General features: G+C 35.2%; 1 protein-coding gene across 1 annotated transcript in view; it reads left to right on the top strand.

Moving 5' to 3' along the window:
• Positions 1-3,841: 3,841 nt before the first annotated feature.
• The window catches only part of LOC102990748 (uncharacterized), a 71,814-nt gene continuing 51,890 nt past the window's right edge, over positions 3,842-23,765 (top strand). The window contains 9 exon segments of the mRNA XM_024127021.1: positions 3,842-3,959; positions 7,579-7,742; positions 11,357-11,435; positions 19,191-19,266; positions 20,119-20,221; positions 20,224-20,280; positions 20,283-20,327; positions 20,491-20,539; positions 20,542-20,595. Coding sequence (XP_023982789.1) covers positions 3,842-3,959; positions 7,579-7,742; positions 11,357-11,435; positions 19,191-19,266; positions 20,119-20,221; positions 20,224-20,280; positions 20,283-20,327; positions 20,491-20,539; positions 20,542-20,595 — 745 coding nt within the window.

Here is a 23,765-nt window from a genome sequence, read left to right as displayed (position 1 = left end):
CTCTTCCCACTTTCCACCTACCCGCACCCTCTTCTTCCTTCATTCTTTCCCTCCCTTCTCCTCCCCCTCCTCCTTCTCCCTCTCCTTAGAGTCTCTGGATTTATTGGATCAAAATCTCCAAAGAAGTTTTCTCTCACAGCAAGCTTGCCAGTCTAGTTGATGGACAGTCACCTGAAATGGTTTCCTCCTTTTAAGTACGTTCATATTTTATGGGTTTACAGCTAAAATTTCCCTGTGACCTCTGCTTTCAGCATATCCACTATGTTTTTGTATGTTTTTTCATTCACCTCAAGGTATTTTTAAATTTCCCTTGCAATTTCTTTGACTCATTTGTTGCTTAAGAGTAGGTAGGTTAATTTATATGTATTTGTGGATTTTCCAGTTTTCTTTCTTGTATTTATTTCCAGTTTCATTTCATTGTAGTTAGAAAAGATACTCTGTATGATTTCAGTCTTACTCCATTTTCAAAACCTCTTTTTTGACATAACATATAGTCTATCCTGGAGAATGTTCTATGTGCACTTGAGAAAACTATGTATTCTTGCTGTTGTTGAGTGGAGCTTTCTATAAATGTCTGTTAGATCTAGTTGGTGTATAATGTTTTTCAAGTCCTCTATTTCCTTATTGATCTTCTGTTTAGTTGTTCTTTCCATTATTCAAAGTGGGGCGTTAAAGTCTCCAGCAATTATTGTAGACTATTTCTCCTTTCAGTTCTGTCCATTTTTGCTTCATATATTTTGGCACTCTGTCATTATGTGTATAAAGTTTTATAATTCTAAAATCTTGTTGATAGATTGATTACTTTATCAAAATATAATGTCCTTATATAAGGTTTTAAAAAAATGGATTTTGTGAAATTGCATTGAAAGAAGTTCTCTTGGTTCCTTTATAGATCACAGTTGGAGACATTGGAACACTCTTTAAGATTCGTACTGGTCATACGAACTCTGGAGTCTCCCCTTCCTGGCACTGTAAAGAGGTAAATACATATCAGTACTTCCATCCTTTGCAAGATCCTCATAAATTCTGCTTAAGAATCAAACCTCAAGGGGGCATTTCATACCTATTGCGAGTGGATGGAGTCAAACCTGGACTTTTTAGTCAGCGTATTCCTCAAGGCAGCAGCATCATGTGCCCTTATTAATAATTGTAATCCCTAATTAATTGAGGGAAGCACCTCAACGAAACAATCCTTTTGCCTCTTTGCAAAGAAAAGAAAATACTTGGGAATCTGGATAAACTCACATTGCTTCTTGATATGGTTGCAATAATGATGAAAACGTGACTAGGAGGTTGTTACCTGCTCAGAAGGGCTGTAAAATAGCCCATTCTTGTTGGTGAAATAATTATCTACTAGACTTGAATGCCAGCCCTCAAATTTAGTCTACTCATGCTAAGTGAGATAATGCCCCCTGAGTACTTCTAGGAGCAAAAAGAGGCTTAAATTTTCTACATTGTTCAGAATTTAAAATTTTACTTATTGCTGTGATTGCCAATATTGCATGTCTTTAACACTAGATATCATGCAGCTTGTAATCCATTTTTGTGTATGGTGTATTTCCCTCTTTTGTCATTTCAGAATAAATAATCTTTAAACAAGTTCTCAAAATGCAAAGAACACCTAGTCAAACCCCTGATACTCTTGGCAAACTTGTTCTACAGTTTTATAATACATGAGAAAATTAATGAAAAATTCATGGAAGATGAGTAATCCCTTAAAAACATATTTTTTCTTTCATTAGCAGAAATATACAGTTGTTAATAATGCCATCTTCTTTACATTAAAGTCACAAAAGATCCTGAAGCAGAATGAATCAATGAAACTCACTTTATGAAGATACAGAATGTAGATGTTAGATTTCAAAATTCAAAATTACTACCTGGCTTCTATATGAAATAATTTTCTCTTTTATGCTATTGATATATAGAGCTTTTGAAGTATAGTATTCAAACTGATATGTAAGTGATCATATATGATAATAATATCTTTTACTTTGTCTCTCCTAGTAAGCTAAACTAATTTATGAAAATTAACACTCATCTCATTTGATTAGTAACCAATAAGCAATATTATATTCATTATGAAGCTGGGATGCTGAGACAGTGATTAAGTGATCTGAAGAAATTATATAATATTGCAGAGGAAAGACAAAAAAATCAGGCTGAAAATTCTTGGTGTCTTTCTCTCTATGGCGAGTACGCTGCCATTGCAAGGCCACGTGTTTGCCTGAGGTTTACCTCACCTGTCCTTCAGTACCAGTGAAGAGGAGATATTCTTGATCCAGAGTCTTATTCTGAGTGTATAACGTCCGTATATAATCTACCCATTTGGCAAAATTAAGATGCTAGATAATGAGTTTAGAATTTTCTGTTGAATTTTTATAATACAGTTTAGAAGTTTGAAATTTAAAATTTTAAGTAAGCCAACTTGTGCCTATAAGTTGAAGGGATTTGAATTAAAACACTGAGTCTATTATAGCAATAATGATACAACATTTCCACAGGCTATAAAATAATTACATTACTTTTATGAACTTAATTTTGATTCTTTAAGTTTAGTTAAGGAAGATTACAAAATAAAACATTTTGAATGGTGATTTTTTTGTATTTCTCAAATGATCTGCCTTGGACTGTAATCTAAAAACCAAATCAAATAGTGGTGGCTGCAGTGTTAACCTTGCAAACCAACAGTAATTCTGTGCAGCTCTCAGGAAGCCTTTCTTTTTTTTTTTTTTTTTTTTTGTGGTATGCGGGCCTCCCTCCGCCGTGGCCTCTCCCGCCGCGGAGCACAGGCTCCGGACGCGCAGGCCCAGCGGCTATGGCCCACGGGCCCAGCCGCTCCGCGGCGCGTGGGATCCTCCCAGACCGGGGCGCGAACCCGGCCCCCCTGCATCGGCAGGCGGACGCGCAACCACTGCGCCACCAGGGAAGCCCAGGAAGCCTTTCTAAAGTGTGATTGCTCCAGAATCACACTTGTTGTGAATTTATGAATGCAAATTTCTGGGCCTTACCAAGACCCACAGAGATAGTAACTAAGTTTAAGGATTGAAAATCTACCTTTATAACAACATGATTTTCTGAACACATTAAAGTTGAAAATCTCTGATTTAAGGCATTTTAAAGACAGTAAGATTAATTTAACAGATAAAACAACACCTCACAGAAGTTTTTAAAAGAATGATAGTACCCTTCTCATGAAAGGCTAGATTTTAGAATCAGAAAACATATTTCTACTTTTCGATGATTTTTGGCATTCATCTGAACCTATCAGAATTTATTAACATCTTTGTTTAAGTCCAGGATGAATGGATAGATATGATATGGTATAATAGGTACCCAAATAAATAATTATAGCTTGAATTTCATTAATTGCTAAGGACTCAGGGAGGGAACTATATTAATTTGAATCTGTAGTGCATGGAATCTAAGCTCATGCTAGTATTCTAGAAAATCACTTTAAAGTAAAAAGAAATTCATTACTAAGAGGTTGGAACAGGGAAGTAATAGATTTTTAAAAATTGTAAATCTCTTTCTAGATAGGAAAATATTGATGACACAGAAAATTTGGGAGGAAATTGGCATGTCTAACATTTCAATATGGAGAAATTAGAAATAGAAAAATTTCAAAATAGAGAAAAGAAATGCCATTGTACTTGAGATGGCAATAAAAGAAGAAATTAACACTTTTCTTGTCAAGTATTCAACAACTTCTACTAAAAAAAAGGGAAAAGGCCTTCTTAAGTGTCAGGCTTGGATAAAAATTTTTATTTGAGTCTTTGATAAAGTATTTTTACATTTTTTATAAGTAATATTGTTGCTGTTATAGACACAATTGTGGGACATGAATGCTGGAAGACAGTTTTATATACCTGTTCAACGACGGTTGGCATGCGATCAAGAGGACAGGGAAGTCTGTTGAGAATTTCTTGTTTTAAACAAAGGGCAGTCCATCCTTCCAGGTAGGGAAGGTCCACTCCAGGCAGCACAAGTAAAACTTGTTTGCCTAAATGCTGAAGGACAGAGAAGTTCAATACGTGTTGAGTAAATGAATAATTGAATGAATGAATGATTAAGGAAGTGCTTATTCCTTGCCAGTTGCCTCTGCTGGTGTGACAGATGCATCTAAATATTTTTTAGTTGCTTCATGTACTGGCATTCAGGAATATGTTCTTGTCAACAGTTAACCCTGTAGGAATGTCAGCTGAAATGTCTCCTAATCAAAAAAAGAAAATTAATTCTTAGAAGGTCATGAGAAAAATTGAATGTCCAATGAAGTTATTCCTGGGTTAAAAAATGCAAAATCAGTGTGTGCTTTCCTTATCAGGCTCAGCTGCATTTTTGAAAATTTATCTATTTGATTAGGAAATGAAAACAGACTGCTCAATGACTTTCTAAGCTTTTGGCCAAAAGCAGAGGTGTGTTTAAGACTCATGTAAATGTGGCTGAGAAATAGGCTGTGCTCAGAGTCAGTCACTGCTCGTGGCCACAAGCATTCAGGGTGACTCTGTCCAGAAGAGCTGTTTGCTCTTGTGTCTGTTGGCTTCTACTTTGAAAGAGAATAGGAAAAGGATATATGAGAATTATTATATGGGCAATTGATAAAAACAGATTTTTCTCCAGTTCACAACATTTTCCATTGAAAATGTGATATCTTAGTTTTCTAAAGAAATAAATGATAAGTGCTATGTAAAGATTAAGAAAAGCTCCATAATGTCATAGAATCTAATATTAGGTTTAGATATATAATAACTTGTATAACTTAATAGGGACCATGAGCTGCTAAAACATTTGCAGAGACTGATGATTCCTTTGTGGTTTTAAAATAAGGTGTAATAAACCCTTTGTTAAGTTTCTGAAGTTAAATTTTTAACTTTTGAAAAGATGTGAATAGTTCCATTTGCTGAAAAGTGAAGGCTTGTGTGAGCACTGTTCTCATCATTCATAAGCATTTCCCTCAACATTTATGAGTATTTTTCTCAACACTCTTCCTCCTCAGCCCACCCATTCACCTGGTAGGAGGCATTCGCCAGGTGCCCGGTTCTACCTACTGTTAGTAATGATGCAGAGGTCACTTTTGCTTCTTCATCTCTCATTTTTAAAAGAAAAAAAATATTTTATATTGGAATATAGTTGATTAACAATGTTGTGTTAGTTTCAGGTGTACAGCAAAGTGATTCAGTTATACATTTACATGTATCTATTCTTTTTCAAACTCTTTTCCCATTTAGGTTATTACGGAATATTGAGCAGAGTTCCTTGTGCTATACTATAGGTCCTGTGTGTGTATATATATATATATATATTTTTTTTAATTTGTGGTAACAAATACATAACATAATATTTACTATCTTAAACATTTTGCAGTGTACCTTTCATTTAAGTATATTCACATTGTTGTGCAGAATATCTCACAAAGCTGAAATTCTGTTTCTTCTTGTGTGAGCTTTGACACAGTGTGTCTTTCAAGGAGTTGGTCCACTTCATCTAGGTTATCAAATTTGTGGACATAGGGTTTTTCATGGTATTCTTTTATTATCATTTAAATTTTCCATGGGATCTGTAGTGGTTCTCCCTGTTGCGTTTCTGAGGTTAGTAATTTGTGTCCTCTCTCCTTTTTTCTTAGTTAGCCTGGCTAGAGGCTTATCAATTTTATTCATCTTTTCAAAGGACCAGCTTTTGGTTTCATTGATTTTTTTTTTCTATTGATTTCCTGTTTTCAATTTTATTGATTTCTGGTCTAAGTCTTATTTCTTTTCTTCTTGCTTACTGTGGATTTAATTTGTTCTTCTTTTTCTAGTTTCCTAAGGTAGAAACTTAGATGATTGATTTTAGATCTTTTTTATTTTCTAATGTATGTATTCAGTGCTATAACTTTCTCTAAACATTGTTTTTTCTGCATCCCACACATTTTGATAGTTGTATTTTCTCAGGGAAGCCCTGTATTTTCATTTTCATTTAGTTTGAAACACTTAAAAATTTCTCTTGAGATTTTTTCTCTGACCCATGTGTTATTTAGAAGTGTGTTATTTTATCTCCATACATTATGAGATTTTCCAGTTATCTTTCTGTTATTGATTTCTAGTTTAACTCTACTGTGGTCTGAGAGCCAACAATGTATGATTTCTGTTCTTCTAAACTTGTTGAGGTATGTTTTATGGTCCAGACTGTGTCTATCTTGGTGAATATCCCCTGTGAGCTTGGGAAGAACGTGTATTCTGCTGTTGCTGGATGAAGTAAGCTATTGATGTGTATTATAAACTGTTGATCAGTAGTGTTACTGAGTTTACCTATGTCCTTAATGATTTTCTGCCTATGGGATCTGTCCATTTCTGAGAGGGGTGTTGAAGCCTCCAGTCTATGATAGTGGATTCATGTGTTTCTCCCTGCAGTTCTATCAGTTTTGCCTCATGTAGTTTGATGCTCTGTTAGGCACATACACATTAAGGATTATTATATCTTCTTGGAGAATTGACCCTTTCTTTATCATGTAATGCCCTCTTTATTCCTGATAACTTCTCCTGTTTGACATCTGCTCTGTCTGAAATTAGTATAACTACTTCTGCTTTCTATAGATTAGTGTTAGCAGGGTATATTTTTCTCCATCAGTTTACTTTTTAAAAATTTTTAAACATTTAAAAAATATTTATTTATTCTGGCTGTGCCAGGTCTTAGTTGTGGTACGTGGGATCTTAGTTGCAACATGCGGACTTCTTAGTTGCAGCATGCAAACTCTTAGTTGCAGCATGCATGCAGGATCTAGTTCCCTGACCAGGGATCAAACCTGGGCCCCCCCTGCATTGGGAGCTTGGAGTCTTACCCACTGGACCACCAGGGAAGTCCATCAATTTACTTTTAATCTATGTGTGTATTTATTTTTAAACTGGTTTCTTACAGACAACATATATATGCGTCTTATTTTTTTGATCTACTCTGACAATCTCTGTCTTTTAATTGGTTCTTTTAGGCCATTTATGTTCAAAGTGATAATTGATATAATTGGATTAATATCTACTATATTTGCTGTTTTCTTTTTGTTGCTCTTATTCTTTATCCCTATTTTTATCTTTCACTCTTTCTGTCTTTCGTGGCTTCAAGTGAACATTCAATTGAGAAAATCATTCTATTTCTCCCCTTTTTTAGCATATCACTTATACTTTTTTTCTTTAACTTTACTTAGTGGTTGCCCTAGAGTTTGCAAATATACACTTACAACTAATCCAAGCCCACTTTCAAATTACACTAAATGTCTGCATGAGTAATGTGAATACCATATAACAAAATAATCTATTCTTTTCCTCTTATCCCTTGTATCATTGCTATAATTCATTTCTCTTATATATAAGCAAATGTTATATATACATAAATGTAGATAATTATGGTATTATTCCCCAATTCTCCTGCTACTATTTACTTTTCAGAGCCTTCATGTAGCTGCTCCATGCATTCTGTCAAGATTTTATGGCTGTATTTGGTGAGAGAGACTGAGAGGAGTGTGTTACTCTATCTTACCTGGACCTGGAGCTTTTGATTAGATATGTGTAAACTTTCTATCATACGAGTAATGCTTGGCATGTAAAGCTTAATTTTCTTTTGTTGTCAGTGAAGTGCACGTGGCAACAGGTGAGCTTTGGAATGCTGGAACAGTAGCAAATGGCTACATTTGTATCTGTGGGGAAAAAGGAGATACAGGATCCAGACAACTATTTCGATTGAAGAGCTTCTTCAGTTTTTTAAGAGGACAAGTAAGTGACCAAAAAGTCCTTTGTCTGATTTTTTAAAAATTTATAGTAAAAAAATAAAATAAAATTTGCTGTCTTAACTACAGTTCATCATTGAACAACCCAGAGGTTAGGGGCGCTGACCCTCCACACAGTCAAAAATCCATGTATAACTTACAGTCGACCCTCCTTATCCATGGTTCCACATCCGAAGATTTAGCCAACTATGGGTTGTGTAGTACTGTAGTATTTAGTATTGAAAAAGATCTATGCATAAGTGCACCCATGCAGTTCAAGCCCATGTTGTTCAAGGGTCAACTGTATTTTTAAGTGCACAGTTCAGTAGTGCTAAGGATATTTACCTTGCTGTGCAACAGATCTCCAGAAAATTTTCACCTTGCAAAACTGAAACTCTAGACTCATCGAATAACAGCTCCTCGTTCGCCTTTCCCCCTTCCCTTAGTAACAACGATTCTACTTTCTGTCTCTCTGAATTTGAATATATAATCGGAATCATACAATGATTGTCTTTTTGTGAACTAGCTTATTTCACTTAGCATAATGTCCTCAAGGTTCATTCATGTTGTAGAATCTAACAAGATTTCCTTCCTTTATAAGTCTGAATGATATTCCATTGTATGTATACACCACATTTTCTTTATTCATTCATCCATTGATGGACATTTTGGTTATTTCAAACTTTTTTGTTTTTTTACTTTTTAATTTTTTTTTGGCCACACCAGCACGTCTTGCAGGATCTTAGTACCCTGCCCAGGGATCGAACCCAGACCCCCAGCAGTGGAAGCGCAGGGTCCTAACCACTGGACCACCAGGGAAGTCCCTCAAACTTTTGACTATTGTGAATAATGCAGTGGGTGTCCTCTGCATACCATTGAATTGGTATCCTCAGTTCAATTCTTTTGGATATATACTTAGCAGCAGGAATGCTGGATCATATGGAAGTTCTATTTATAATTTTTTTAAGGAAACAGTATACCATTTTCCATAGCGATTGCACTATTTTACAATACCACCAACAATGCACAGCGTTCAAGTTTCTTCACATCCTTGGCAACACTTGTTATTTTCTGTTTTTTGACAGTAACCATCCTAATGGGTGTGAGGTGATATCTCATTGTAGTTTTGATTTGCATTTCTCTAATGTTAAATTAGGTTGACATCTTTTCATATGCTTGTTGGTCATTTGTATATCATCTTTGTAGAAATGTTTATTCAAGTCTTTTGCTATTTTAAAATCAAGTTATTTATTTGTTGTTGAGTTGAAGGAGTTCTTTGTATATTCTGGATATTAATCTCTTGTCACATATATGATTTGCAAACATTTTCTCCAACTCATATAGCTTTGTGTTGCTATTTATTATCCTTTTTATTTTTTTCAACTTGAAGGACTCCCTATGGCATTTCTTATAAGGCAGTCTACTGGAAATGAACTCCCTCAGCTTTTGTTTTATCTAGGAAAGTCTTAATTTTACCTTCATTTTTGAAGGACAGTTTCATCTGATATGGAATTCTTAGTTGACAGGTTTTTCTTCCAGCAGTTTGAATATATTATCCCATTGCCTTCTAGCCTGCATGATTTCTGCTCAGGAATCCACTCATAAACTTATAGAAGCTCACTGGCAGATGATGAGTCACTTTTCTCTTGCTGCTTTCAAGATTCTCTGTCTTTGACTTTTGACAATTTGATTATAATGTGTCTTGGTTTGGGTCTCTTTAGGTTTATCTTAGTTCAGGTTCATTGATCTTAAATTTGTATGTCCATAAAAGCTCTTTGCCCCTTTCTCTCTCTCTCTTCTCCTTCTGTGACTCCTACAATGCATATACTATTCCGTTTGAGGGTATTCCAAAAGTCCCTTAGATTCTCTTCACTTTTCTTCATTTTGTTTCTTTTTCCTCCCATTTTGATGGAGTCCCCTCTTCATTATGCATTGGACTGGGTGCTGCAGCTTCTTATCTGGTGTTCAGAATTTTCACAGAAGTATTCTAGTCCATACACTGTGTTTAAAATGGTGTCTCCATGAGGAATGAGGGCTTGGTTCTCCTTAGTCCACCATCTTGCTGAAGTCATTCCCAATTGTCTGATTTTTACACCTACTTTTATATTGTTAAATGAGGATTACTATATACAGTTGACCCTGCGCAACACAGAAGGTTAGGGGCACTGACCCCCATGCAGTTGAAAATCTGCAAATAACTTTACAGTTGATCCTCCACATCCATGGTTCTGCATCCAAGGAGCCAACCAACTGCGCTGATTGTGTAGTGCTGTAGTGCATATTTATTGAAAAAAATTCATGTATAAGTGGACCCGTGAAGTTTAAACCTGTGTTGTTCATGGGTTGACTGTAAAACAACTTTCATTGTCAAATTTAGAAACTGAATATGTTATTTTTTTTTACTATTACTAATATTAATATGTAAGTAATATTTAATTTTTTTAACTGAGTAAATTATAGAGGACCCATTGTATTTTAGTTATCTCAGCTTTCTGTGATAATCCAAATAATTTTAAGTATATCAGCATATTTTCATTACATTCCTCTTTTTTTCTTAGCATTCTCTACATCAATCATCATAAATATTGTAACTCATGATTTTCTTTGCTAGTATTTTCTATTATTGCATAGGATGTCCTCCTTTTCTAGCAGATCTCTTTCATGATAAAGAGATGGTAGTGTTATCCATTAACCTTTATCAGGCATTGACTGTATTCTTTGTAAATAAATGCTAATGGCTTTATCTATTATTTATATTTTTTATAGTCCACTTATGCAGAGGCAGAGTGATTGCGAAGGAAGGTAGTATTATTGCATATCAGAGGAACTGATATGCTCTAATACTGGTTCTGTGCCTCACTGTTCTTTATCTGTAGAATGGATATGTTTTTTTCTCACTGAGTGACTTTTAGGGATAAAATATCGCTATATGTGAAAATATTTCAAAACATATAAGACACTGAAATGCAAAGCTTATTTTTTGTTTTTGAATTATTTTTCAACCGCTATGCTACATCATGTATTTTCTTGCCTTTTAACCTGTATCATTATCGTAGGTTTTATCAAAAGAACTCTGACTCCTCACTTTTACCCATATTCTGGATACACAAACCATTGGAGCACAAACATGAACAGTTTTGATTGTAGCAGTGCATTGGGACATTGTTCCAGATAAATGTTATAATTTTTCAATAATTTTTGCATCAATATTCTAAAATTACTTTAGAAACATTATTTTTGCAAATGACCCATAAACATTGCTAAAAAGTTCCATTCAGGACAGATAAGAGTTTGTTGAATTCAAATGAGTGGAAACATTTAGTGTACTTTATAATTATTACATTTATATTATCATTATTTGAAAACATATTTGTAGAGAGTCCTCAAATTTATGCTTTTATAATGAAAAACGGGCAAGAAGGAAGAATTAGAAAACTTGTTATTATGTTCTATAAATTAATATTATTGTTTTACCTTTACTTTCTTAATTTAGACAGATTTGTGTGTTTATTGAATGAACCTAATCCCTTTAACAATGAATTTTTGCTGTATCTTAATTTATACTCATTAGAAATCAGACTCATAGTCTTGATCTAACTATACTTTTTTGATTTGTTACAGATTGACACCTTCTCCCTAGAAGCCATGAACCTTGAGAATTTGTACAAGATTGTCATAGGCCATGATGGGCTTGGACCAGGTAAGAGTCTTCCATAGGTAGATATTCAAGGTCTGATTCTGCTCTGTTCATGTGAAGCCCTGTACAAATCTAGAAAATAATTGTGGAAAACTCGTAACGAACTGATCTCTAAGTATTGACTATCTGAAATTAAAATATTGTCCCAAATATTCTTTAAATTTTAAGTGGATGTATTGTTCTTCAAAATTATGTAGGCTTTTTCAAGTGGATGCTCTGCCTAGAAAGCTAGAAAGAATGATGCATAAAAACTGGGGGAATTTGGGATTTATACGCTGTGGCACGTGGCAATGTTCCAGAATGCTGCTGGTGGACATAGCAGCAGTGTTGTCTGACCTTGACAGTCCATTAAGTGCTAATGATGGTGCCAGCAGTGGCACCTTCAGGAGACTGTCCTGGCAGCCTTGCTGTGTTTTCTGCTGCCATTTTGTTCATGCTTCTATCTCAGTTTTCCCATCATTTTTGTGAGATGACCAGTATTTTCATTTTCTGCTACTGTATAAGATTGCTATAAGATAAACAAAATCCTTTAACAAAAGTGCATATAACACAAAAAGCATAAAAAAACCCCCCAAAACATGAAACAAGACAATAAACTCTTTTACTTAAAAGTGTCAACATATAACTTTCAAAATGTTAAGAACAAAGTTCTCATACCAATATATAGTGGACATGTGTTTAAATAATGAGGGAATTAGCCAGTTGACAAAGCTGGTTTAAAGGAGGTTACACAAAACTGAAAAATATATGCTTATAATCAGTGAAAACAAAAAGAATGATAAATAAGATTGATAAATTAAATTAAAGATATGGCTAATGTCCTAAGATAATAAAAACATAACTTTGAGGTTATTTTCTCTCTTGGGCAAAATTCATTTATATTTTGACCAGACCCAAGTCTTTTGCATCTTATTTTTCTGTCAGTTGACAACTAATTTTACAGAGTTTGGGTTCCGATCCACAGTAAATACTAAGGTAATATTCCATTTCTGCAGGGAGTCAGGCAGGCTTGTAGGACAGTGAATGCTCTGGTACAACAATAAAAGGATGTGTTAATATGCCCAACTAACACTTATATGGCAACTAATTCAATTTTGTAAATATATTTGGTGGACCTGCTATGTATCAAGTGCTGTACTGAGTATTTTCTATGGAAATAATTTTCTGTTGTTTATAAGCTACCCAGTCTGTGGTATTTTGTTATAGCAGCCCAAGCAGATGAAGACAATATTTTAATTTGACAGATAAATTTCTCATTTTGCCCTACCCCAAATATCCAAATAAAATTGAATTTATGTTACTTCTGAGGATATTCACTGTTGGTGGCACAAAGTGAGTATCCCATGGAGTCTGCATTCTCCAGAAGAACAGCTGTAGACCAGCAGCACTGCTACATGCATGTGCAGGTATTCAAAGGTAAATGTGTACAAAGTGAATCAAGAAGTATAATAAAGGAATAATGTATAACAACTAAGTAGGGCTCATGCCAGGAAATTGAAGGATAGTTCAGTATTAGGAACTCTATTAATAAAATACATCACCTCAGAAGGTTGAAGCAGAAAAATTATTCGTAAACAGTCAAATAATACCATTATTAAAAATTCTTTGAAAATATGGAACAGAAAAAATACTTTAAAATTATTTAACTCAAGATGACTACTTAATAAACAATGAAATCCATTAAAATTAGAAATACAATAAGGATTTTTCTCATGAGAATAGTCATTCTTTGGAAAGCATTTGTATATATATATTTTTAAAGTTATAATTTTGGAAAGAACGTGAATTTATTGCCTACAGGTGATAGAAATGTCTATTAAAATGCAAGGAAGATCAACAGAACAATGGATGAATGAAAAGAATTTATAAAGTGATTAGAATTTAAATCAATATATAATAACTGGAGGCTGTTTTTCTTACATTGAAAATATGAGATATAAAAGATCTTATTCAGAGTAGCAGCAAAAAAATATAAAATATATAATAATTAACATCAACAATAAGAAATACATGCCCATTTGAATTATTAGACTGGCTTTGTCTGAAAGTCATATTGAGAAGTAACAGGAAGTTCTAGCCAAGAAAGTTTGGTTTATAGATTCTATCCCTCTTTCAGATTAAGTGAACCTATTTGTTCTTTAACAATTTATTTACCAATGATCTCAGCTAGCTGTAAATCCAGTCGTTGTTTGCAGTATTCCAACAGCACTGTTTTTTTGTTTTGTGTTTTGGTGAGAGAGGTGAAGGTTTTGTGCTTACATATATTTACATATATAGTTTAGGCCCCAGCTGCCTGTGTCTGTGGTGTATCGGCAGTTATAAAACTACAGAATTTTGTTTAACCAAATTGCACCCAGGTCTGTCCATTTGTTTGGGCAAAAACAATCTGCTGCAAGATTTATTTTTACATAAGATAAGCTCTCAGACTATGATAGAGAGAATCTCCTGCAATGGTTTCTTTACAGGAAGACTATCAGTTACTGTGCAATCAAGTGGAGCATCACAAGTGAGGAGATGACAGAGAATTGGAAGGAGGTGGAGGTGTACTGCATGGATATATCTGCTAATTTTGATCAAGAGTTGTCACAGACTTAGAGGAGAGAAAATCTGAAATCCAGGGCAATACAATTAATCTAAAGGTAAATCCTGAGATAGATAGCTGACTTCCTTTTTCTATCCCTACATGAAATATGCTAGTCACAAAAGACCACATGTTGCATGATTCCATTGTTTGAAATATCCAGAGTAGGGAGATCCCTCAAAGTCAGAAAGTATATTAGCGGTTGCCTAAGTCTGGGAGAGGGGAGCCAGGTGTACTTGGGAGTGACAGTGAATAGGTACAAACTTTGTTTTGGGGGTGATGAAAATGTACTAAGTTTAGATTATGATGATGGTTGCACAACTCTGTAAATATACTACAAACCACTGAATCCATGTAAATAGGTGAGCTTTACAGTATGTAAATTATTTCTTGATAAAGCTGTTAAAATTATTGTTATTTATCTGGAAAAATTAAGAGGATATAATAGACTACAGTATCACATTTTGAAAAACATTAGCTCAGAAGATGCTCACATTAAAATGCATTAATAATGACAGTTTTTAAATATAGTTTAGTAAATATCATGATAATAGGCAGACCAATAAATCAGACCTGAACCAGATTTTAAATGGATTTAATAGAAATGAGCAATGCATATTAAAAAAGCAATTCAAAGTGGCCACATATAAATTTTTATTATTCAAAGAACTAAAAATTAAAAAGCTTAGTTATAAGCTACATTTTTTTTACTGAAGTATAGTTGATTTACAATATTGTATTAGTTTTGGGTATACAGCATACTGATTCAGCATTTTTACAGATTATACACCATTATAAGTTATTTCAAGGTAAGGGCTATAATTTCCTGTGCTGTACAATATATCCTTGTTACTTATTTATTTTACACATAGTAGCTTGTATCTCTTAATCCCATAACCCTATTTTGCCACTCGCCCACCGTTTCCCTCACTGGAAACCACTTGTTTGTTTTCTATATCTATGAGTCTGTTTCTCTTTTGCTGTACACATTTGTTTGTTTTATTTTTTAGATTCTACATATAAGTGATATCATATAGTATTTGTCTTTCTCTGTCTCACTTATTTCACGAAGCATAATACTGTCCAGATCCAGACAGTGGTTTTTAAAATGTGGTTCCTGGATCATCAGCATTGCCTTGGAGCTTGTTAAAAATTTAATTCTTGGGGTCTCTTCTAGGATGACCAACCATTCTGGTTTGCTTGGGGCTATCTTGATTTTAGCACTGAAAATCCTGCATCCTGGGAAACCCCTCTGTCCAGGGCAAACTGGGGCATTTGGTCCCCTTAGGTTGCCTATCCCAGGCCCACAGTGTCAGAAGCTTGCTGTACAGCCCAGCAATCTGTGTTTTCATCACCCCTCCTGGTGGTTCTGAGGCTCACTATAGTTGGGGAACCACTGATCTAGGGAATGATGACGAGTGTCTCAGCAATGGGAGTGTGATGAGTGATGAAGCCCAAGAGTGAGCAGAGACCAAGCTGTGAATGTGTGCTTTGTAAGAGTTTACAGCTGATGAGTATTACCTCCTCAAGACAAGCAGTTACAATAAAGGAGGATAGAGTTTGAACTGGCTCTTTGTATAGATAAAACCACGATGAAGGGTTAAAATATTCCATCTTATCTATAAATAAAAGTAAATTGTATTTTAACCAACTCCAGTGTGCAAATTAATATAAAATTAAATGTTTAAAAAGAGATTTTAAAATTTTATTTATTTATTTATTTTTATACAGCAGGTTCTTATTAGTTATCTATTTTAGACATTAGTGTATACATGTCAATCCAATCTCCCAATTCATCCCACCACCACCATCCCCCCCAACTCCCCCCCGCCTCGCTTTCCCCCCTTGGTGTCCATATGTTTGTTCTCTACGGCTGTGGCTCTATTTTTGCCTTGCAAACCGGTTCATCTGTACCATTTTTCTAGATTCCACATATATGCGTTAATATACGATATTTGTTTTTCTCTTTCTGACTTACTTCACTCTGTATGACAGACTCTAGGTCCATCCACGTCTCTACAAATGACCCAATTTCATTTCTTTTTATGGCTGAGTAATATTCCATTATATGTATGTACTACATCTTCTTTATCCATTCATCTATTGATGGATACTTAGGTTCCTTCCATAACCTGGCTATTGTAAATAGTGCTGCAATGAACATTGGGGTGCATGTGTCTTTGAATTATGGTTTTCTCTAGGTATATGCCCAGTAGTGGGATTGCTGGGTCATATGGTAGTTCTATTTTTAGTTTTTAAGGAACCTCCATACTGTTCTCCATAGTGGCTGTATCAATTTACCTTCCCACCAACAGTGCAAGAGGGTTCCCTTTTCTCCACACCCTCTCCAGCATTTGTTGTTTGTACATTTTCTGATGATGCCCACTCTAACCGGTGTGAGTTAATACCTCATTGTAGTTTTGATTTGCATTTCTCTAATAATTGGTGATGTTGAGCATCTCTTCATGTGCCTCTTGGCCATCTGTATGTCTTCTTTGGAGAAATGTCTATTTAGGTCTTCTGCCCATTTTTTGGTTGGGTTTTTTTTTAATATTGAGCTGCATGAGCTGTTTATATATTTTGGAGATTAATCCTTTGTCCACTGATTCATTTGCAAATATTTTCTTCCATTTTTAGTTCTTCTGCCCATTTTTGGATTGGGTTGTTTGTTTTTTTTGGTATTGTGCTGCATGGGCTGCTTGTAAATTTTGGAGATTAATCCCTTGTCAGGTGCTTCCTTTGCAACTATTTTCTCCCATTCTGAGGGTTGTCTTTTGGTCTTGTTTATGGTATCCTTTGCTGTGCAAAAGCTTTTAAGTTTCATTAAGTCCCATTTGTTTATTTTTCTTTTTATTTCCATTTCTCTATGAGGTGGGTCAAAAAGGATCTTGCTGTGATTTATGTCCAAGAGTGTTTTGCCTATGTTTCCCTCTAATAGTTTTATAGTGTCTGGCCTTACATTTAGGTCTTTAATCCATTTTGAGTTTATTTTTGTGTATGGTGTTAGGGAGTGTTCTAATTTCATTCTTTTACATGTAGCTGTCCAGTTTTCCCAGCACCACTTATTGAAGAGACTGTCTTTTCTCCATTGTATATCCTTGCCTCCTTTGTCATAGATTAGTTGACCATAGGTGCGTGAGTCTACCTCCGGGCTTTCTATCCTGTTCCATTGATCTATATTTCTGTTTTTGTGCCAGTACCATGTTGTCTTGATTACTGTAGCTTTGTAGTATAGTCTGAAGTCAGGAAGTCTGATTCCTCCAGCTGCGTTTTTTTCCCTCAAGATTTCTTTGGCTATTTGGGGTCTTTTGTGTCTCCCTACAAACTTTAAGATTTTTTGTTCTAGTTCTGTAAAAAATGCCATTGGTAATTTGATAGGGATTGCATTGAATCTGTAGATTGCTTTGGGTAGTATAGTCATTTTCACAATATTGATTCTTCCAATCCAAGAACATGGTGAATTTCTCCATCTGTGTCATCTTTGATTTCTTCCATCAGTGTCTTATAGTTTCCTGAGTACAGGTCTTTTACCGCCTTAGGTAGGTTTATTCCTAGGTATTTTATTCTTTTTGTTGCAACGGTGAATGGCATTGTTTCCTTAATTTCTCCTTCTGATCTTTTGTTGTTAGTATAGAGGAATGCAAGAGATTTCTGTGCATTATTTTGTATCCTGCAATTTTACCAAATTCATTGATTAGCTCTAGTAGTTTTCTGGTGGCATCTTTAGGATTCTCTATGTAGTATCACGTCATCTGCAAACAGTGACAGTTTTATTTCTTTTCCAATTTGTATTTCTTTTTCTTCTCTGATTGCCATGGCTAGGACTTCCAAAACCATGTTGAATAATAGTGGCAAGAATGGACATCCTTGTCTTGTTCCTGATCTTAGACGAAATGGTTTCAGTTTTTCACAGTTGAGAATGATGTTTGCTGTGGCTTTGCTGTATATGGCCTTTATTATGTTGAGGTAGTCCCACTTGATCATGGTGTATGATCCTTTTAATGTGTTGTTGGATTCTGTTTGCTAGTATTTTGTTGAGGATTTTTGCATCCATATATTCATCAGTGATATTGGTCTGTAATTTTCTTTTTTTGTAGTATCTTTGTCTGGTTTTGGTATTAATGGTGGCCTCATAGAATGAGTTTGGGAGTGTTCCTTCCTGTGCAGTTTTTTTGGAAGAGTTTGAGAAGGATGGGTGTTAGCTTTTCTTTAAATATTTGATAGAATTCATCTGTGAAGCTGTGTGGTCCTGGACTTTTGTTTGTTGGAAGATTTTATATCACAGTTTCAATTTCATCACTTGTGATTGGTCTGTTCATGTTTTCTATTTCTTCCTGGTTCAGTCTTGTAAGGTTATACCTTTCTAAGAATTTGTCCATTTCTTCCAGGTTGTCCATTTTATTGGCATAGAATAGCTTGTAGTCTCTTATGATGCTTTGTATTTCTGCGGTGTCAGTTGTAACTTCTCCTTTTTCATTTCTAATTTTATTGATTTGAGTCCTCTCCCTCTTTTTCTTGATGAGTCTGGCTAATGGTTTGTCAATTTGTTTATCTTCTCAAAGACACAGCTTTTAGTTTTATTGATCTTTCCTATTGTTTTATTTGTTTCTATTTCATTTCTTTCTTCTCTGTAAAAAGAGATTGTTATCTTCATGTGTATCAGCTCATTCTGTGTGCTTGGACAGAGTTTCTGAATGACTGCTCTTTTTCTAGCTTATATATATATATATATAAAATTAATTAATGTAGACTTGTTCCAGATTTGAACTTTAATAACTTTCTATGTGTATGCATTTTGGACATCGACAGTATTGCTAACTCATCAGATATATATTTTTTGGAAGATGTTAGGTCCAGGATTATAAATGCAGTTTATGAAATGAAGAGCAGTTGCAGAATTGTTCTCTTTTCAAATGTTTGGAAAATCATATTGAAGTAGATACTGTAAAACACAAAGCCTTGAAATATGCTGTGCTTTTGTTACATGTATAAGAAATATTTTTAAATGCCTCTTACAGTTTACTTCTCTTGTATCTTGCTTTATTTGAAGCATTAAAGCTTAAAGGTGAACAAGACCTTTATATATTTGGAAGCTAGGGCCTCTTTCTCAAAACTTCCAGTAACACCTGGTCCATATATATATACACCACATTTTTCTTTCTTTAATTTGTGTTTAGGAAACGGCTGGTTTCTTGATGATGTTGTAATCAAGGATCCCACAATGAACCACGAATATGCCTTTTTCTGCCACAGGTTTGTAAGCATGCTTTGCATTGAACAAATTCATTTCAGATTAGTCAGTTCCAAGTTCATGTATTTTGGAGAAATGGGTAGTTTATTCAGTCATTCCTGGTCACCGATGCTTTGTTGGGTAACTATTTTGAACATTAATTTTAGGGGCTGCTTCTTCTAATTAGAAAGAGATCCATTATGTTTACTATCATTCCTGATGATACAAATTTAAATCTTTTTTGGTAAACTAATATAGATTTTAAAAATATGATTTCTCTTTCTTCATCAATAAGAAGAATGAAAATCTTAGGTAAGAAAAGTTGTTCCCTTTGGACTGAGTCTCAAATAGCTCAGAAATAATAAATGTACAAAATAAATGTTGCATGGGACTTTTTGTACAGCCATGACATTGCTGACCCACGGTCACTAAGTCTTGATTTTTGGGTTATTGTCCCAACAGTAGTGATAGGTTTGCTCTTTTTTTCAACACTCTCCTTATAACCAATAATAGTTGTACATTAAATAACTGGCTATAGTTTGACCTGTAGTTGGTGGCCAAAGAACAGGATAAAATAAATTGTTCAGTGGGTGTAAAATCTATGACTTTGGCAGGCTAACTTGTTGAGTAATTCACTTGTGAGTTAGGGAAAAACATATTTCATCCTTACCTGTTAGCAGCTTCTCCTGTCTCCCTTGAACTCTCATAATCATTTAAAGTGTTTCCTTTTCCAGTTTCTAGTCTGCTTTCACCAGTTAGGTATCTATGGCTTTTTCTGATGCCTATATCCATTATTTCTGACTCGTCTAGATAATTGCCAGTGGTTAGTGTAAATATAAATTCAGAATATACTTGATACATTTTTCTTTCCACAGATGGCTGGATCAAGGGGAAAATAATGGTAAAATTGTCAGAGAACTGTATGCCAGGGATAACAGTATCATCTCTGCAAGTGAGTGTCAGACATTTGCAGGAAAATTCTGTTTCATGATAATTGAGGAAAGCATGACTCTGCTGAAATTAATGCTCCTCTCTCTCCTTTATATCCTCAGGGCAGAAGCTGGAAGTTAAGAGAAAAGAAACAGTAAGATTTTACTTTCGGCCTTAAATTATTTGGTACAAAACAGTGTTCGAACAGCTATTTGATGTGTTAAGACGGTATATAATGTTTAGTAAGGGGTGTTTCCTAGTAATTTCTTCTGTTTTCTCATACTGGTGTTGTTTGTTTGTTTTGATTTTCTATTTAGTGGGCTGTGGAAAGCTGGAAGTTTATGAAAGGAAATACTCTTCAGTTCTATGTCTGCATCCAGATGGCACAGCTGATGCAGTTGGAGAGAAGACAGGCAAATATGGTAAAATCACTGGGCAAAGAATGTGGTGCTGTGGCAATTTTGGGAGCTAGAGGAAAGCAGGTTTCCAGACCCAGCTTAAAGTTTGCTTCTTATTTCTCAGACAGCTTTATACCAGTCTTAGAGCATTGAAATGATTCACTATCTACATTAATACAAATGGTCAGTAGACAACAGACTTTAAACCTGGGCAGACAATACAATTATGCAGACAGCACACCATGAAAAAACTTACATTTAGTATTACTTACATGAAGAATAAAATGTAGGCAACTAACATAAAGTGTTCATAAAAAACAGCAGTTGTAGCTCTTGAATTGTATGGCCATTTGAGGAATTCAGGTGGTTCTACTAAACACACAGAGTACCTGTTGTGTCAAGGCACCATGTTGAATAATTTGAGGGCCCCAGAAATGACAAAGACGTTATTTGGAATTCCAGAGACTCATAATCGGATACAGAAGACAAACGCGTACGACCGTTCTCATAATGGCTGCTTGTAGTGTCATAATGAAAGTACACAGGGAAAACTAGGCAAAGGGAAATTGGATTCGTTGTTTAATACCAGCATGTCATGAAGCCATGACCATAAAAATCAATGAAGAAGGAGTAAGCCGATAATGGTAGACTTTCACCATGAGCCCAAACCTCCAACTCCTCTGGAAATTTACCCCTTCACTATTTAAACAGAATTTGCCTGCTGCATCTATGGATGTAACCTTGCTGTACTTTGTTAGAAACTGCCATTCCAATAGCCTCTAGGATGTGCAGGAGACATTAACCTATAGCATTTCCCCAAAATGTAACCTCCACCTCATATTCGAGATCCCAGGGAATAATCCAACTTTCTCTTCTATGAAAATATGTGGGAATCTAAGAATATGTCCTAGTAGCTTCTCTTTTCAAAATGAATCTATTTCTTAGGCATTTTTCTTACCTATCGGTTCCCATTTGGGATCACTTATCTACTTAGATCAGTCAAAATGGTCCTTCATATCCTGCTCCCTGGGGCCCCTGGTGCCAACGCTGATGCTCTTTTTTCCTCATTGCCTATAGTAGACTGTATTTCCAAAGGTGGTCACAAAGATGTCTCCCGTTGCTAAATCAGAAACTGTGAAGGATCTAAGTTTTTGCCTACTTGCAGAAAACACAAGAGCACTGAGTCAAAGACCAAGACCATTATTTCTCAGAGCAAATGCAGCAGCCAGAACAACACCTTACATTGGTTCCCAAGCCCCCATCTCACTGTATCACGAAGTGAGGGCCTGATGTTACGTACATATATGGGTGGGTACATTAAAGGAGAGAAATCCCCAAGTTAGGAAACTCTGATTTCATACAGAGTTGCCCATTCTTCCTTCTAGAGGAAGAGAAACAAAGTGAGATACAGAGACAGAGAAAGAAGAGACAGAGAGAACCTACCATTATTCTGGAATGTAAGCAGATCTTCTCCAGGGAAGGGAAGGAAAGGTCTTTATCTTTACTCCCCTGGAATGTTGAGAGAGAGGGAGAGAGGGAGAGAAATAGATACCTAAGCTTTACTATGCTGGAATGTTTCCCTATACAAACATTTGCAAATGCCTTTATTCAGAGGCACTGGACCATGCAGGAAAATGACAAATGTAGGGAGAATTGTCTTCTAACACTCATCCTAACAAGCTGGTTTATAAAGGGAACCTACCATTCCCACATCAAGAAGTGGAGTGACTTCCTCATCCCTCGCTGGGTCAGCCCTTTCTACAGGTTTTGACTAATAGAATGCAGATGAACCAACACTGTAACTCCCAAGGTCCGCATCTTCTACCTGCACTTCTTGGATCAGTCCTTCATGGAAGCCAGCCCTCATCATATGAATAAGCCCAGAGAGCTCTGCAGAGAGGCTCCCTGGGCAAGAAGTGGTGCTCTGACAGCCCCAGTTGGATTTCCATCTTGCAGCCAGCACTGACAGCCAGGTGTGTGAGTCTCTGTGTAGAACGAACTAACCGGTAGATGATGAAAATAGAGAAACTTTTACCCTTAAATGTTCCCAGCATCTAAATATGGTAGTCCTGTAATACATAGAGTAGAATGAGCAGTCCTAAAAAAGGCAGGTGCAGGATAGGATGAGTAATTTTCTTCAGCATAACTGACATTTGCAGCAGGAGGTCTTTTATGTGTGATAATTACTTGCAGCGTTATTTCCTGATGTATGCTCAGTGTCCCATAAATTCATACTCAGGAATCAGTTTTCACATGCCTGGAAAGTATTGTGATGAACAATGCTGACCCGTGAACATCTTTTCAAGAAAATATTTTAAGAATATGTCTCAGATATATTGGCTTAAATTTTCACTCCACAAAAAGTATTGTTTTATCACCATGTGCCAATCCTCTATTTTGTTATCAAGCTGGTTGTGAATTTAGCTATTTCCATACTCAGAGAGTTAGAATGCTCATTTCTTTGAGAGCTACTGAACCATTTCTTGGCAATAGTGGACCTAAAAGCAGATACTCAGCATGAGAAGATCTTTGAAATACCACAGGGGGCTCCATTTTATGATTACAAGCTAAGTATAAAAAAACAACACTGTACCAACATTGACAATGGCAATCAAAAACAAGTCTTCTCGTCTCTGGTGTGGGATCCTAGAACTGAAAGGAAGGTCCAGACAACCAAAGTAAATCAGTTTTTAACTCTAAACCATTGAGTTATGGTTTAGAAGAGTAAAGTTCTTCTAAACTGATTATCAGTTTATATTTTCCTTTGGCTTTTCCTTTCACTTTTTTCATTGTTCTGTTTTGCCTCACTAATTTTTGAGAAACTGATACGTAAATGGTCCTAAATTTCAGCAATTAGAATTTTGACAAGAAAAAGTAGACCACGTCTCTGATAACATTCAAAATTTTAATGAACCTCCTAAAAGAGACAATCTGACTTCTCAAAGGCCCCTTGGGGGACCACATTATTAAGGAAAAAAACAATAATTTCACATAACTATGCTTTGTCAGTCTAGATTTGAAATGGAGCTTTTAATATATAAGTCTTTTAAAAATGTCTTTTAAAAATACACGCATATTATTTATTTATTTATTTATATTAATATTATTTATTTTGAAAAATGAGAAGGCATAGGGTAGCATGCACTTTTTTTTTAACATCTTTATTGGAGTATAATTGCTTTACGATGGTGTGT

The sequence above is a fragment of the Physeter macrocephalus genome, chromosome 15 (genome assembly GCF_002837175.3).
Source record: "Physeter macrocephalus isolate SW-GA chromosome 15, ASM283717v5, whole genome shotgun sequence".
NCBI lineage: Eukaryota > Metazoa > Chordata > Mammalia > Artiodactyla > Physeteridae > Physeter > Physeter macrocephalus.
The sequence above is the reverse complement of the archived record's forward strand: the minus strand, read 5'-3'. Positions and strand labels throughout refer to the sequence as shown.